We start from the raw sequence: 15,083 nt of genomic DNA on the forward strand, positions 1-15,083 counted from the left end.
ACCTTATTTGTATAGTTGTATTTTGTATAGTTGTATTTTGTATTTCATCTGTATTTGTTATCTGTATTTTAGATTGTAATAATTGTTCACTGTTTTTACACTATTTGTGAACAAATGAACGCAGCCTTGGTGAGCAGAAGAGATTTCTTATAAAACTTTACAAAAACGTACTGACTCCAAACTTGTAATCACACATGGACTCTTGCGCTTCTCTCTGCAGTCAAACGACGGGACGGAGGCCAACCGGCACACTGAGACGACTCCCAGCCGTAACGAGGTGGAGTTGAACGGACAGCCGCCCACCGCACGACCCCCGCAGGTGCTCACAGACAGCGAGGAGGACGAGGACGAGGAGCTGACTCTCAAGTATGGAGCCAAGCATGTGATCATGCTGTTTGTTCCCGTCACGCTGTGTATGGTGGTGGTTGTGGCGACCATCAAATCAGTCAGTTTCTACACGCAAAAGGACGGCCAGCAGCTGTGAGTATCCGATTTTAAATTACAGTTTCATTGGAGTTGGGTTTCAGCCGTGCCCTTCAGGGCTGTTTGACAGAATTCGTTTGTTCATGCCTAAAATCAGCAAACGCTAAATGCTATTTTAGATGTGGTTGTTCAGGATAAAGGCTAAATTCTTCCATGGAGTCCGTAATACAAGAAATATCACAGTTTAGCTCTCAGTCACCTGGAACTGGAGAATTACAACCACATTAATTACTTAATTGTAGAAAAAAAGAATACAATTATTAGCCTATTAAAAAATGTTTTAAATGAATATTCACACAATTTTTCTTCCATGTATTAATTTCAACCGTAAACCTGTTTGTTTGCCAAAAAATGAAAGGGTTTCATTTTCATTTGATTTAAAATAAATGTTTAATGCCTTCATTTGATTTTCAGAAAAATTAGTATTAGTATTTTCATCATCTAAATGAGAGTGGATATTATATGTTGATACCTATGCAACATATGTGTTTTAAGAAACTTTAATAGTTTTTGCATCAACACAAAATCCAGTTACATATGCAAAATACCATGTTCGAAGACAAAGAGTCGTAAACTTTCCCTCTGAAATTTTGTCACCGTTTGCTCACCGACCCATAGAAGTTAAAAGGTCCTACATCAGTGACCTGCCTCGCTCTTCTTTCTTCTTCGGCGCTCTTACCCTGTTGCCTTTCGGACATCCAGTCCAATCGCGGTATGCGGGACCAGCCATGTTGCAACTTTCCACCTGGGAGACCACCACTGTGTCAGAATAACGTCTTTGGAGTTCATCACTCTTCAAACCCGGAAGAATGTGATCTCAATACCACCAAACCTTTAAACCATCAAGACTTTCATTGGAGACTGCATCCGGACACTTGTTCAGTGGCCAAGGCAATGCAAGTATCGTACATTTAACTAAACAAAACAGAGGTTTAGAATAAGCTGTGGACCCCGTTGTGAAACGGCACTGATGGTTTCACTCAGGTGGTTAACTGACTCATTTTCCATGCATTCTCTATCTGTTTTCATTCATCCACTTTCACTCCCGTGTGTATGTATGCGTGAGTGTGTGTGTGTGTGTATGTTTGTTTGACTAGTTATGTGTTGGTTTTTAGTTAATAAAACTTTTGTGCACAAATGATATGAGTTTCTGATTCTGTCACTGCTTGTTATTAGTGTCCCTTTAACGATTCCTGATTTTGTTGCATTTTCAAACCTGTCCTGGAGGACCCCCGGCCCTGCACATATTGTATGTCTCCCTCATCCAACACACCTGATTCAACTCATCAGTTCATTAGTAGAGACTGCAAGACCTGAATTGGGTGTGTCTGATAAGGGAGACATACAAAATGTGCACGGCTGGGGGTCCTCCAGGACAGGTTTGAAAACCCCTGCTCTAATGCACTAGTACTGTAAGAAAGTTATTTTCTGTGGCCACAAAAATGTAATTTCTCTTTAATCGCAAAACCGGTTAATCGCTCCCTAGTGAGACGGCAACACAAGTGGACACCTGACACCCAGCCTGAACCACCAGGAGCTGACCAGCATCATCATCTCCTTGGCCCACACCCTCAAGGGCCTCAGACAGGAGGTAAATGAACTCAAGCTACAAGTCACCAAGTTCCAAAGTGAACTGAACCCAGAGAAGGAACAGGACAGATAAAAGGATCCTGACAGAATGGTGCAACAGATTGAAATCACCAATCTTCAGGAGACTCTGACAGCTGCTGGGCACCGAGAGACAGCCAGCAGTGCAAATACCCTCACCCCTGTACAGAGATACAAAGGGGGGAGCCAAAGCCCTCTGCCTGATACTTCAGTCAGTTTCCTGAGAACCTCTGCAGCAGCAGAAGGAAAATGAATAATTCAGGCGCGCCCTGAAACATGGAGTGACACTTAGAGACCTCAACCAAAGACCTCGCCTACCTGTGAGACATTGAGTCGCTGACCGCTGCCCTAGCCACCAAACAGGGCCGGCATGAAACTCCCCATGCTTACTACCACAGACTTTGATGAGCTTACTTCAGAGCTCACAATGATCCTGGGATAGAGGAGGACACCAGCTTCAAGAGCCTTTTCCTCCAAAACCTCCACCCCATTATAAGTCACCATTTAAGCATTATGGCCTGCCCCCACACAAGGCCTATTCATCAACTGCGTGACCTGACACAGAAGGCCTATAACAAGCACAAGGCCTCCACTAAAGGTGTTTGTAGGACCCCACTGATTCTGAACTGCAAACCCCAGAATCCAAAGTGAGTACCAGAAGGCACCCAGCATTTCCACAATGCAAGACCCTTCTACAAAAAGCCACTAGCCAACAGAGGACAGAACCGACACCATGGCAATAGACCCAGGTTCCAGACCAAAAGCATGGAAGACATTCTCACCCTGCGAACACCACAGTATGTCCAACAGCAGTCCACCACACCCTTCACACAGGTGCCAAATGGAGGCTGCACAAGGACAGCTGGACATGCCCATTTCTGAGCTACAGGAGCTAGCAAAAGAGCTCCTTGAACAGAACTCAACTGAGGAGTGCTGGGAAGGACAACCTTCTGTCTCCTTGCCCAAAGCAACACAGCATCACTAGGTCAGTCTGAAACTCTCTTCATACTACAGAATCTCCATAACCATTCCCTGTGACCCCCGGAACCACCTGTGTGAGACACAAGTGAGAGTCCAAACCGCAGGTACCACGAATAGCCTACTGACTAATAACACCTACAAACAGTCATCTGCCCCAGCCCAACTCACTTTAGGATGACAGGTGACACTGGCTCGACACCTACTGCACAAGCTTGAGGACCTGCACCTTGCCGCCGCCTACCTCACCACAGCACACCGCCTGACAGCATCCACCACAGCACCACAACCACTCCTGGAGGCACCGGCAGCCAGAGAGCCTCCACTGCCTTCAAGTCTTGTGTGCCAGAGGTGTGTCGGATTATCCACTTATTTTCCATTGTTCGCCGTTGTCTACAGGTCAGACAACAATGCTCGAAAGGGGGGGATGTAACACCTGGACAAATCAGACACACAATCATTTGTTATATTTAATAAATAATCCCTGACACCCCTCACCCAACCAACATGCCAACTATGAGGGTCTGTGGACCCTTCCCCCGAAATGTAAATAACCCCAAAAGGACAGAACAGACCTCTGGTTATCACAGTAACAAGATAAACTTTTCGACTTGCAGACAGAGTCTCCCTCCTACTTAATTCCCTCTGAAACAGACACATACTGCTTATGGGAAAATACTCCTTTCATTGATTCATAGCAGAACTTTTCTGTGAATGAACATACACATCCCCAGAACAATGTGTGTATCATTACTGTTTTGTATATTGTATTTTGTGTAGTTGTATTGTACTGTACAAATTATACTGTTTTATGCATGGCTTATGATATAATTATTACATAATGTAACCCAGTTGGTACCATGTTTGATATCAAAATAACCCTTGTTTAGTCCACCATCCATTGGTGCATACCATCTCCTCATAGCATGCATTTTATGCTTGTTATAGTAATCATAGAATTAAGGGATATAAAACTGCCTGCCACTCTGATCATGCAAGTGAGCCAGCTTTCAAACAAAGGGTTGTAAACTTTCCCTCCAAAGTTTGTTGCCATTGGCTCACTGACCCTGACCCCCTGGAGGTGTTCAGGCCTTGCCAGAAGTTAAAAGGCCACTACAACAGTGACCTCTCATCTTCAGCTGCTCTTCTGCTTCGTCTTCTGGTTGCTGCTCTCATGTGGGACTCACCAAATCCCAGAACTGGCGCAGTCGTGCCTGGCAGGCCTCAACTACAGTCATGTCTTCACTTTCCGCCTGGGAGAAAACTCGCCCGACTACCACTGTGTCAGAATAACATCTTTGGAGTCTGTCACTCTTCAAACCCCGGAAGAACGTGATCCCAATTCCAGCACCATCGAACCTTTGAACCATCAAGACTTTCATCAGAGACTGCATCCGGACACTCAAGTCAACAGCCAAGGCAATACAAGTATCGGACATTTAACTAAATGAAACAGAGGTTTAGTATAAGCTGTAGACCCCGTTAGCTTCGTTCCCTGTTTCTCTAATGGTTTCATTCATTCAGTCTCATTCCCCCTTCCCTCATGTATTATGTGTTTGTGTTTAGTTAATAAAACTTTTGTGCACAAATTACATGAGTTTCTGATTCTGTCACTGCTTGTGGATGGTGTCCCTTTAACGATTCCTGATCTTGCTACATGCTCTAATGCACTAGTACTGTAAGAAAGTTATTTTCAGTGTCCACGAAAATATAATTTCTTGGAGTTGAGATGAAATTACACTGAATGTTCGCTGGACGAACAGATTAGTTGATGGTAATATTAATTGTGCTACAGTTACTGCTGGCAGCTGATATTAATAATTGTAATTATAAGCAATTGTAATTATTTATATACATTTCCCTTTTTTGAGCTAATTCGCTACATTAACTAAAACCATTAAAAAAATCATTGTTACCTGAGATAAAATAAACATGAACTGAAATAAAACAAATGACAGCATTATTTCTAATCCTCTATTAGTTTACTTTTAAGTACTAAAATACCTAAAACCACATAAACTAAAATTAATAAAGTTAAAAAAAATAATAAAAACCAAAGTAATTTTTAAAAATCTCAAAAAAATTCTAAAACTTTAAAATGAAAGTGAAAACACAAAATATAAAAATAAAATGTATTTCAAAATATTAACAAAAACTATAATAGTAAATGGTACTAAAATAACAGTTGAACAAAACGGTAACACCAAGTAATTAACCGTCTGCAAGTAATTGATCCTGTACCTTTGTGCTACAGATGTGAACGATTCCTCCGATTGAGGTGGTCAGAAGTATAATAGTCTATTAATGATACTAAAATAACAGTGTTGCCTGTATAATTGAATTAAATATGACCATATATTCATAATTTTATATGTATCATAAGAGTTACCAGATTGTAAAAGTTTGAGTTCATGTTAAGGTAATTTTCTGTTTAAATTGAAGGTTTTTATGTTGAAAGGGCAGTATTGCTTCTTTATTTTAACTTATTTTTTTTTCTGTTGAAATCTAATGACGCGTGTCTCTTCGCAGGATCTACACTCCGTTCCGTGAGGACACGGAGACGGTGGGTCAGCGTGCACTGAACTCCATGCTCAACGCCTTCATCATGATCGGAGTGATTCTGGTCATGACTCTGGTGCTGGTGGTGCTCTACAAGTACAGATGCTACAAGGTCTGTTCACTCTGCTCTCTGTATGACGCTCACAGACTCTTCTTTCATCCAGGTTGCAGGTTCATGTTTTGTTTTTTGCAGGTGATTCAAGCCTGGCTGTTCTTCTCCAACCTCCTCCTCCTCTTCTTTTTCTCCTTAATTTATTTGGGGTGAGTTCTGTTTTTTTCATCCTAATTTTGCTGCTTTTGGGCTGTAAATAATAGGGGGGAAAGTGATTGATATATATGGATAATTATTAAAGACCCTGTGAAACTGCGTGACAAGTGCAGTTTTCTGTCCTGTTTAAAAATATTTTACATTAGTTTTTATTTTTGTGTTTTCTGTTTTCACATTTTTGTAATTTTGTTGTGGTTTTTTTTGTCGTTTTATTCATTGTTGTTGTTGTTTTCAAAAATATGTCTAGTTTTTATTAATTATTGTTTTAGTTTTTCTAGTACTTTAAATGTAAATGAGAAATGTTGCTTTGGCAGCTAGCTGAAATAAAACATGTAAAACTATTTTATTTCAGTAATCGTTTATTATAAGTAACACTTTTTAAATCATTTTCGTTTTAGTTAACTATAATAACACTGGTCCTGTGTTGGTGTTTTTCAGATAGAAACAGGTAGTTGGGGGTAAAGACGGCATTTGATTGGAGTATTAATATTATCATTGACAATAATCGATAAGTAAAATGCCGTATAAAGACTTTTGTTTCTTCACACCAGGGAAGTGTTCAAGACGTACAACGTGGCCATGGACTACTTCACGCTGGCCGTGATCATCTGGAACTTCGGTGTGGTGGGAATGATCTGTATCCACTGGAAGGGTCCGCTGCGGCTCCAGCAGGCCTATCTGATCATGATCAGCGCTCTCATGGCCCTGGTCTTCATCAAGTACCTGCCAGAGTGGACCGCCTGGCTCATCCTCGCTGCTATATCTGTCTACGGTCAGTCACTGAAGACAGCATTCGGTTTGATGAGTTATTTATAGTAGTGGTCGACCGAAATTGTTTTTTTGACGGCCGATGCCGATATAAATCTGATATAATTTTATTTAGTTTAATTAATGTTTAAGAAATTTGAAATCATTTGAAAATGGATTAAAAAGTAAATGTGTTAAATAAACATACTTATACTTTAGATGACAAAGTATTTTTCACAAATAAATAAATATTTAATAAAAAATATAATAAAAAAGGCAGTAAACACTGTAACCAACAGGGCACTCATTATTCTGGGAAGTTTGTGTGCATTGGGAATCATATTTTTTCAAATAAAGCCAAGGTAACACTAATTTTACATTCAGCACACAGTGGAAATGACATGAATATGGCAGTGGGCAAATGCATAAAGCACAGCATAATTTGAAATCACTAGTTTAAAGTTTGTCGATCGCGCGTCTCCAGTGAAGCTGAACTCTCCTCCTGTCCGCATTACATTCACACGGACCGACCGTCACCCAGAGAACACGCGATCATGCAGGATTTATTCTGACAGTTACTTGTACTTTTATTATTTAAATAATAATGATTTATTAGACAGAACTGTTAAAGATAATAAACGGTATATGAAAAAGTATTAATCTACCATAAGCAAATGCACATTTATATCATTTAATTTCACAAACCTTGCCAACTTTATAAAAATCCAGCTGTGAGATCTTCGGAAGTGTGCATTTGTAGCCTTTTGAATTTGTGGTTCAGAAAATATTTCAGAAAGTATTTGTCTAAGGTAAAAATATTTTTTTTTCTTTCTAATTTAATAAATGGTTATAAAGTATTTTCAGCAATTGTTATGCATGTGTTTTTGCTATCTTCGTTGACATCGGGCATAAAAAATAAATAAATACCGGTTGAACACTACTGTTGATATTGTTGGTCACTAGTAGTTATTCCTACTCTCTACTATAAATGCAGATCATGTGAGCAGCAGTGTCTGCATCTCATTGTGTTGCTGCTTATTTGTTAAACTCAACTTTTCTCAGACAGCTGTGAATCGCTGTCAGTGTGAACATTCCTCATGGCGTCTCTCTGTCTCCTGTAGTTGCCATGGCACCCACAGCTCAGCCGGAGGATGATGGCGGTTTCACACCATCATGGGTCAATCAGCAGCAGCATCAGCTTGGCCCCATGCAGTCCTCTGAGGACAGCAGACGAGAGATCCAAGAGTTGCCCTCCGCACGCCCGCCACCTGTGGAAGACGACGAAGAGCGTGAGTATCTGCAGTAACTCATCCGGTTCTGCCCCTCCTTTCCAATGAGGAGGACACCCAGAACCCCTCAGCATGAGTCCTCCGTGTCTCTGAAGTCCGTGTCACATGATCAGACCACACATGGTCAGTGAAAAATACATGCAACAATGGGGTCCAAATAGTTTCACTCAAACCACATGTGGATGTAGTGCCATGGAATAGGCCACAGTGGTCAACTGGTTGTCCCTTTTGTATAAAGTATTTGAATGTCTATTTCACACTTTTTTAAAAGATAAAATTAACTATAAAATGTCAAAGAATCAAAAATATTTTGAACAAATGAGGTGTGTGATATAAAATTATGATATTGGCTATTAAGGCCATGTCCACACGTGCACGGGTATTTTTATAAACTGAGTTTTTCCTTCTGTTTTTAAAAAAAAAACTCTATGTCCACATGAAAACGCAAAAGCATGCTATGAAGCACTGTCAAGCGCATGCCAAACCAACAGGTGGCGATATAGTCTCAACCGTAAAGCCATGTTGGTCAGTCAGAAGCCTGAAAAAGTTTCCGGTAGGTGGAGATAACAGCGCAGGCTCCGACGTCACAAGCCAAAAACTCCGGTTTCGCCGTTTACACGATAACACTGCAACCGGAGTTTTTGAAAATCTTCACCCTGGTGCTGCGTTTGCGTGTGGACGAACGGCCAAACCGCATAGAAAAAGCTGCGGTTTTGAAAGTACCCGCGTTTGTGTGGACAGGGCCTAAGTGTGGTTGCTGTTAAATGCTAACAAAGCCCTCACTTCCTGTTGTATCCCCATTAAGTGGGATTTCGTGCACTTGCTGATGTCTGTGTGTGTTTTTCAGGGGGTGTGAAGCTGGGTTTGGGAGATTTCATCTTTTACAGTATGCTGGTGGGTAAAGCATCAGCTACAGCCAGCGGTGACTGGAACACGACGATAGCCTGCTTTGTGGCCATTCTCATCGTAAGTATCCCAAAGAAAACGAACAAATCTCTAAATCGGGCACAATTCAGTTATTATTCTCCAGACAGGCAAAACCATTGTTTTTTCATGCACTGGTCAACTTTGTGATTTTGGGCTATTTTGCTTTTAGATTTTAGCCTTCCTGTAGTCTAATAGAAAGAAAACAGCCTAAGTACACATTTAAATATTTGTTTTTATTACTCTTTTTGTATATGTAGATTTCAATTACATATTAAATAAGATGATGTGTCAATGTGCATATTTAAACATTACACAAAACTGTTGTCTTAATGCACTGTGATTCATCAACTGGAGAATGTATGATAATATGGATTAGTTAACATTTTTATCCTATTCACATATAGTGTCTTGCTTAAAGTCACCATGAACCCATTTAAATGTGAAACAGGATGTTCAGTGAGTGACAGGACTTGATCTTAGTCCTCAGAATTGATTGGATTGTGTAAAGTGGTGACGTAACACCACTTTTTTTTTTTTTTGCATTAACATGCACAGATATCTGTCAAAGCAAGTGTCATCTCCACCGAACAACTAATGTCAGAGTGTCAAAATGACCCGTTCACCTATGCAACGTGTTGCATGTTTTGTTAGCATTCACAATAGTCTGATTTTTATTTTTTCCTCAGGGTTTATGTCTAACTCTGCTCCTCCTGGCAATCTTCAAAAAGGCCCTTCCAGCTCTCCCCATCTCTATAACCTTCGGCCTGGTCTTTTACTTTGCTACCGATAACCTTGTGCGGCCGTTCATGGATCAGCTGGCTGTTCATCAGTTCTACATTTAGCACGGAGGAGAGGTCACTCCTCATGCTCTTCACTTTACAGCTAATTCCCAGAATCCTCTTGCAGGGAAAGTGAACCCTGTAGACAAGCACACCTTTCCTCTTCCTCTGGACACATGATTGGATTAGCTGTTTTTGGCATTGAATGACTCTTTATTAATTACAGTGCCTGTCCAGCGACTCATCTGATCCTGATATTTGCTTTGGTAACTTCTTCGGGCGATATGCCGAACATTTGTTTGCTTGGAGAAAACACAGACCATCTTACATGTAAGAATGGATGAAAGTGATCATGACTTTATCACTTTGATGAACTCTGGTGTATGGAATGGGACCAGAGCTTGCTTTGTCCACCAGATCTTGGATTCACTTTCTAGGCATTACATTAATTCCAGCTCTGATATAGTGAGCATTAACCCAAAGCTCTCTGAATGATATGGCTGCACGCACAGAGGTAGGTACTGATCACTTTTATTGGTCTTCTGAGGGTGCCTGTGATACTTTGAGTTTTCATTTTTAACACCAGCTGAGACCAGCCATTTGAGCATATTTGAGACGATGTTCTGGGCTACTCTAGCATTAAATCAAGTGCTGATCCAAGCTACTGTTGTGCTCTCCTGAAAAGTGTGAGAGCGTCATTTTGGAATGTTTAAACGTTCTTTTTAATTTCCTACGTGTTTGGACAAGATGTCAGGAGACTGTGTGGGAATTGTTTGTTTGTTAATTTTGTGGTGTTTTGTTTCTCTTTTTTATTTACCAGCACAATGGTTGATGAATGACTTTTACTTTCATATTACCCACACCTTTTGTCATTTCAAGAAAATGCAAATGTTTTGTAACTAAATTGAAAGATTCACAAATAAAAGGGTTGCTCATTTGAGAAAATTTCAGTCTCCATCATATCATTTTCTGTTGAAATTATTTTTTTTTCCACAATCATCTCATTGATCTGATGACAAGTAGAGATTAATATCATGTAAATTTGTGTCCAAACTGGTCAGGGTTGCCAGGTCTGTGTAACAAAACCAGCCCAACTGGTACTCAAAACTAGCCCAATAATGGCCAAAAGTAGCCCAATCGCATTCCGGGGGAAATTGCAGAACAAAATCGAAACCTCCTTCCAGGGGGTGGTTCCTCTGTCAAAATCGTGTTTGGGTGGGGGGGGGTTTCGCTTCAACTCTCGGATTGAAAAAAACAACCCTCGGCAACAGTATAAAAGTAGCCCAATTCCGCTGGAAAACCACAGACTTGGCAACACTGTTTATGATCCAGTCACCCATTTCACATCCGGAGTTAGACAAAAACATGTACTTGCAGTATAATGTTGCCAAAAGAAAGGTTTTCCTGCATTGCACTAGCACAGCTGTCTGTTACCCAGTGAAAGTCCAATTGTGTACATACTGCGTGCAGAAGTTTTCTCTATTCAAAACAAGCAGTACAAATATCTGTGAACCACTTAAAAAAAAATCTTCTGCTTATAATAGTTTCCATGACAAATAGAAACAATTTCTCTAAAATCAGCTCAAAATATCAAACATGTCAGATATACATTGACTGGATGGAATCAAGGAATGGTTCTTTACCCACCATACAATGTGATTTTCTGTGAAATCCGAAAACTTCCAACTTCCCAAGATCTGCAGACATCCTCTGACTTTCAGCAACTCACGTTGACTCGTCCAGACTGCAAATCGTGGCTAAAATCTGGACAAAAGTTGTGTAATGTATACAAATGTTCTGCTCGTATTTCAGCACCGAGCCCCGTTCAGTCCCTCATGTGCGATGGTTCCTTGAAAGAACAAATTAGAAATGGCATGCAAATAAGTTACCACCTCATTTAACCCTCAACATTACCTGGTAGAGGTGTTCTGTCCTGTAGTACAGCTATAGCCTTCTCATGTAAGGCTTAACTGGACTGGCCAACATTGAGGACATTAGTGAACAGTCGAGTCAAATTACCGTGGGGCTCATTGTCTTTGACCTGTTGTTCAGTCTCGCTAATGTTAAAGGGCCTGAAAATGGTGGGAACATTTCAGAAATTCCACAATATGTGGGGGAGTTCACAATATTGAAGGACTGCGCAACCCCTCTTCCGAGTCCCTAAGCCTTTGGGATTGGCATGTTGCCTGAAACTATAGAGGTAGTAGCGGTTTCCATGGGGACCGCTTGGCACGGCATGCTGGGATGGCCACTCTCTTTTGACATTGTACCTTGGTGATTAGCGTCAAGCTGAGCCTTCACATTCCACCTCAGCGTCTCACCTGAAGTTTACAATTATCTTATGCCACAGGTGAAATCAACGAATTTCCACAAAAACACAACAGGCACTGGCACATCACTATTACTATTGCTCAGGCAGTTTTTTCTAAAACTCTAGAACTTGGCAGGCAAGTCATTCCTTAGTATTTTGGCTAAAAATGTGATTTTTGAGTTGAGATTGAGTTTCGCCTGGAGGGCAATAAAAATGGTTAAAAAAAAAACCTAAAGATTTGCATTGAATGAAGGACCAAGGACAGGGCTCTTCAACTCCATTCCTGGAGGGCCAGTGTTTTGTGACTTTAGTACCAATAGTTAAGTCTGACACTTTCCCGTAGTTATGCTTATGTGGGGTTTGCATACTTTATCACAGATGAAGTGAATTAGATTCTATATTTTCATTCAGTACTTCATATACTGCTTAATCCAGAGCCAGTGTACAGGAATAAAGTTCAACATAAGCCTATACTTTAAAAATACCAGTAAAGTAGGTTCTATATTTTTTATCAGTTTTATTTTGATAAACAAGACACATTATAACATTAGGATTACTTGAAATAATTTTCTACTGTTATAAAATCAGATTTTAAAACCATTAGCAGAATTGAAGGTGTCGGAATAAAAACGAAACACACAATCATTGTCATTGGTGAATCCGGCCAGTCCTGCACAAAATGAGCCAGCTGACTGCTCTCGAATCAATCTCATAATTATTAACATTATTTTGAAAGCATACGCTACAGTGACTTGTTGTCAGACAAAGTCATGTCACAATTTCTAACATGCACTGCTTTCAAGCAGATGCCAGTCGGTCTGTGCAGTGCCAAATTAAGTCAAACAGCTCTTTATTAGCTTGTTCCAGTGAGTTGTGTTGGGGTTAGAGTTAAACTCAGCAGAATTGGAGTCCTGACCGATGCCATATACTGTATCAGGGGTGGCCACTGTCCTGCAGAGTTTTGCTCCAACCTTGATAAAAACTCACCTGCTTGTAGCTTTCTAGTAAATCTTGTGCTGCGTTCAAGTCCTCCTGGGACATTCGTACTTACGAGTTGACAAGTCGTAATTACAACGTCAGATGCGTTCAAGTCAGTTTAGTCGGCACAAGATGGCGGTGTACCTTCTTTTAATAAATTACAAGAAAATACAACAGGGTCTGTTAACTCTGCTTATAGAAAATGAAGAGCAAAGAATTCGCATCAGGTGTGTTTTGCGTTTTTAATATATTTTTTTAGACCAGGATCCTAGTATAACTGATTTTCAGCATTAATAAACGCTAAAATACAGAGATTAAAAAAAGCTGTTAGCTAAATGCAACATGGCAAATCAAAAGATTTTTCACCTATAGTTGCAAAAATTATAGCATGGATTTCATTAACTAGCTGCGTAACAAGAATATGACCAATTTAAGTTTATAGGACAACTAAACTATCAATTTAAACAAATTTACCATCAACTACAGACGTTGCATCCATCGATTCCGCCATGTTTCTCATTGACACGCCCCCAACTCGGAAACTCGGGGCTTAAAGAAAATTTAGAGTTTCCCACTCGTAATAATGACTTTGTGGTGGCGTTCATGTGCATTCAACTCGTTAATACGATCTATCCGACATGACTTGAACGCACCATTAGACCTTGATTAGCTTGATCAGGTGTGTTTGATTAAGGTTGGAGCTGAACTCTGCAGGACTGTGGCTCTCCAGGACCGACATTGGCCACCCCTGCCATATGTTCCTTTAGGTCAGGGGTTCTCAAACCTTTCCATGAAGTACCCCCAGCACTGCACTTTTTGTATGTCTCCCTATATCCGACACACCCACTTCAGGTCTTGCAGTCTCCACTAATGAGCTGATGAGTTGAATCAGGTGTGATAGATGAGGGAGACATACAAAATGTGCAGGGCTGGGGGTCCTCCAGGACATGTTTGAGAACCACTGCTTTAGGTCAGGGGTATCCAATCCTGCTCCCAAAAGGTCACTTTCTTGCAGAGTTTAGCTCTAGCACACCTGTGTGGAAGTTTCTGAACCTGAAGTCCTTGATTAGGTGTTTCAGGTGTGTTTAATTGGGGCAGAAGCCAAATTCTGCTGGAAGGTGGTCCTTAAGGAATGGGATTGGACACCCCTGCTATAGGTCAAACAGTGGTTACAGGGATGGGCAACTTCAGGACTGATGTTCTGGACTGTTTTGTTCCATTCCTAATCAAACACACCTGTCTGTTATTTTTAATAAATCTTGAAGACTTAGATTAGATTTTTCAAGTGTGTTTGATTAGATATGGAGCTAAACTCTGCAGGATAGTGGCCGTCCAGAACCAGAGTTGCACATCCGTGCAGTCGCGCATTATTTTAGCAACAGGGTTTGATTCCCATTAAGATGTACGGCATGCCTTGAATGCAGTGTAAACTGTTGCAAGCAAATAAAATAAGATGGCAGAACATCACAGAGATTTGGGTTATTCTTTTGAGTTGGGCCAATAAATAATTTGGCCAGAATACCTTATGTGAAGTTGGGTTCGATTTGGGTTGGGTTATAAAACTCATTTGTGTCAGTGTGAAGAAGCAGGGCTAAATTTGGTTACTCCTTTTTTTTCTTTTTTTTTTGGCTTGTTTTTTCCCCCAAGTCCATTCAATTCCCAGAGCTGTATTAAGTTGGCTTACTTAAGGCCATGCAAGGAAAGGATGTGATGTGTGGCCAAGTATGGTGTCCCATACTTGGAATTTGTGCTCTGGTTTTTAAAACTAATTTGTGTCAGTGTGAAGAAGCAGGGCTAAATTTGGTTACTCCTTTTTTTGTTAGCTAGTCCATTCAATTCCCAGAGCTGTATTAAGTTGGCTTACTTAAGGCCATGCAAGGAAAGGATGTGATGTGTGGCCAAGTATGGTGTCCCATACTTGGAATTTGTGCTCTGGTTTTTAAAACTAATTTGTGTCTTTGTGAAGAAGCAGGGCTAAATTTGGTTACTCCTTTTTTTTCTGGCTTGTTTTTTCCCCCAAGTCCATTCAATTCCCAGAGCTGTATTAAGTTGGCTTACTGAGGTCATGCAAGGAAAGGACAGAAAGGAAAGGACGTGACGTGTGGCCAAGTATGGTGTAATTTGTGCTCTGCATTTAACCCATCCAAGTGCGCACA

The 15,083-nt window shown here is 40.7% G+C and overlaps 1 protein-coding gene across 1 annotated transcript in view; it reads left to right on the forward strand.

Moving 5' to 3' along the window:
- Positions 1 to 10,434, forward strand: part of LOC107589779 (presenilin-1-like) — an 18,228-nt gene extending 7,794 nt beyond the window's left edge. Inside the window, exons 3-9 of the mRNA XM_016278308.1 lie at positions 221 to 480; positions 5,599 to 5,740; positions 5,822 to 5,889; positions 6,448 to 6,668; positions 7,714 to 7,932; positions 8,780 to 8,898; positions 9,546 to 10,434. Of these exons, the coding sequence (XP_016133794.1) occupies positions 221 to 480; positions 5,599 to 5,740; positions 5,822 to 5,889; positions 6,448 to 6,668; positions 7,714 to 7,932; positions 8,780 to 8,898; positions 9,546 to 9,701 (1,185 nt within the window). The 3' untranslated portion in view covers positions 9,702 to 10,434. The remainder of the gene's footprint in view (positions 1 to 220; positions 481 to 5,598; positions 5,741 to 5,821; positions 5,890 to 6,447; positions 6,669 to 7,713; positions 7,933 to 8,779; positions 8,899 to 9,545) is intronic.
- The last annotated feature ends 4,649 nt before the right edge of the window (positions 10,435 to 15,083 follow it).

The sequence above is a fragment of the Sinocyclocheilus grahami genome, unplaced genomic scaffold (assembly GCF_001515645.1).
Source record: "Sinocyclocheilus grahami isolate Dianchi unplaced genomic scaffold, SAMN03320097.WGS_v1.1 scaffold120.1, whole genome shotgun sequence".
NCBI classification, from domain to species: domain Eukaryota; kingdom Metazoa; phylum Chordata; class Actinopteri; order Cypriniformes; family Cyprinidae; genus Sinocyclocheilus; species Sinocyclocheilus grahami.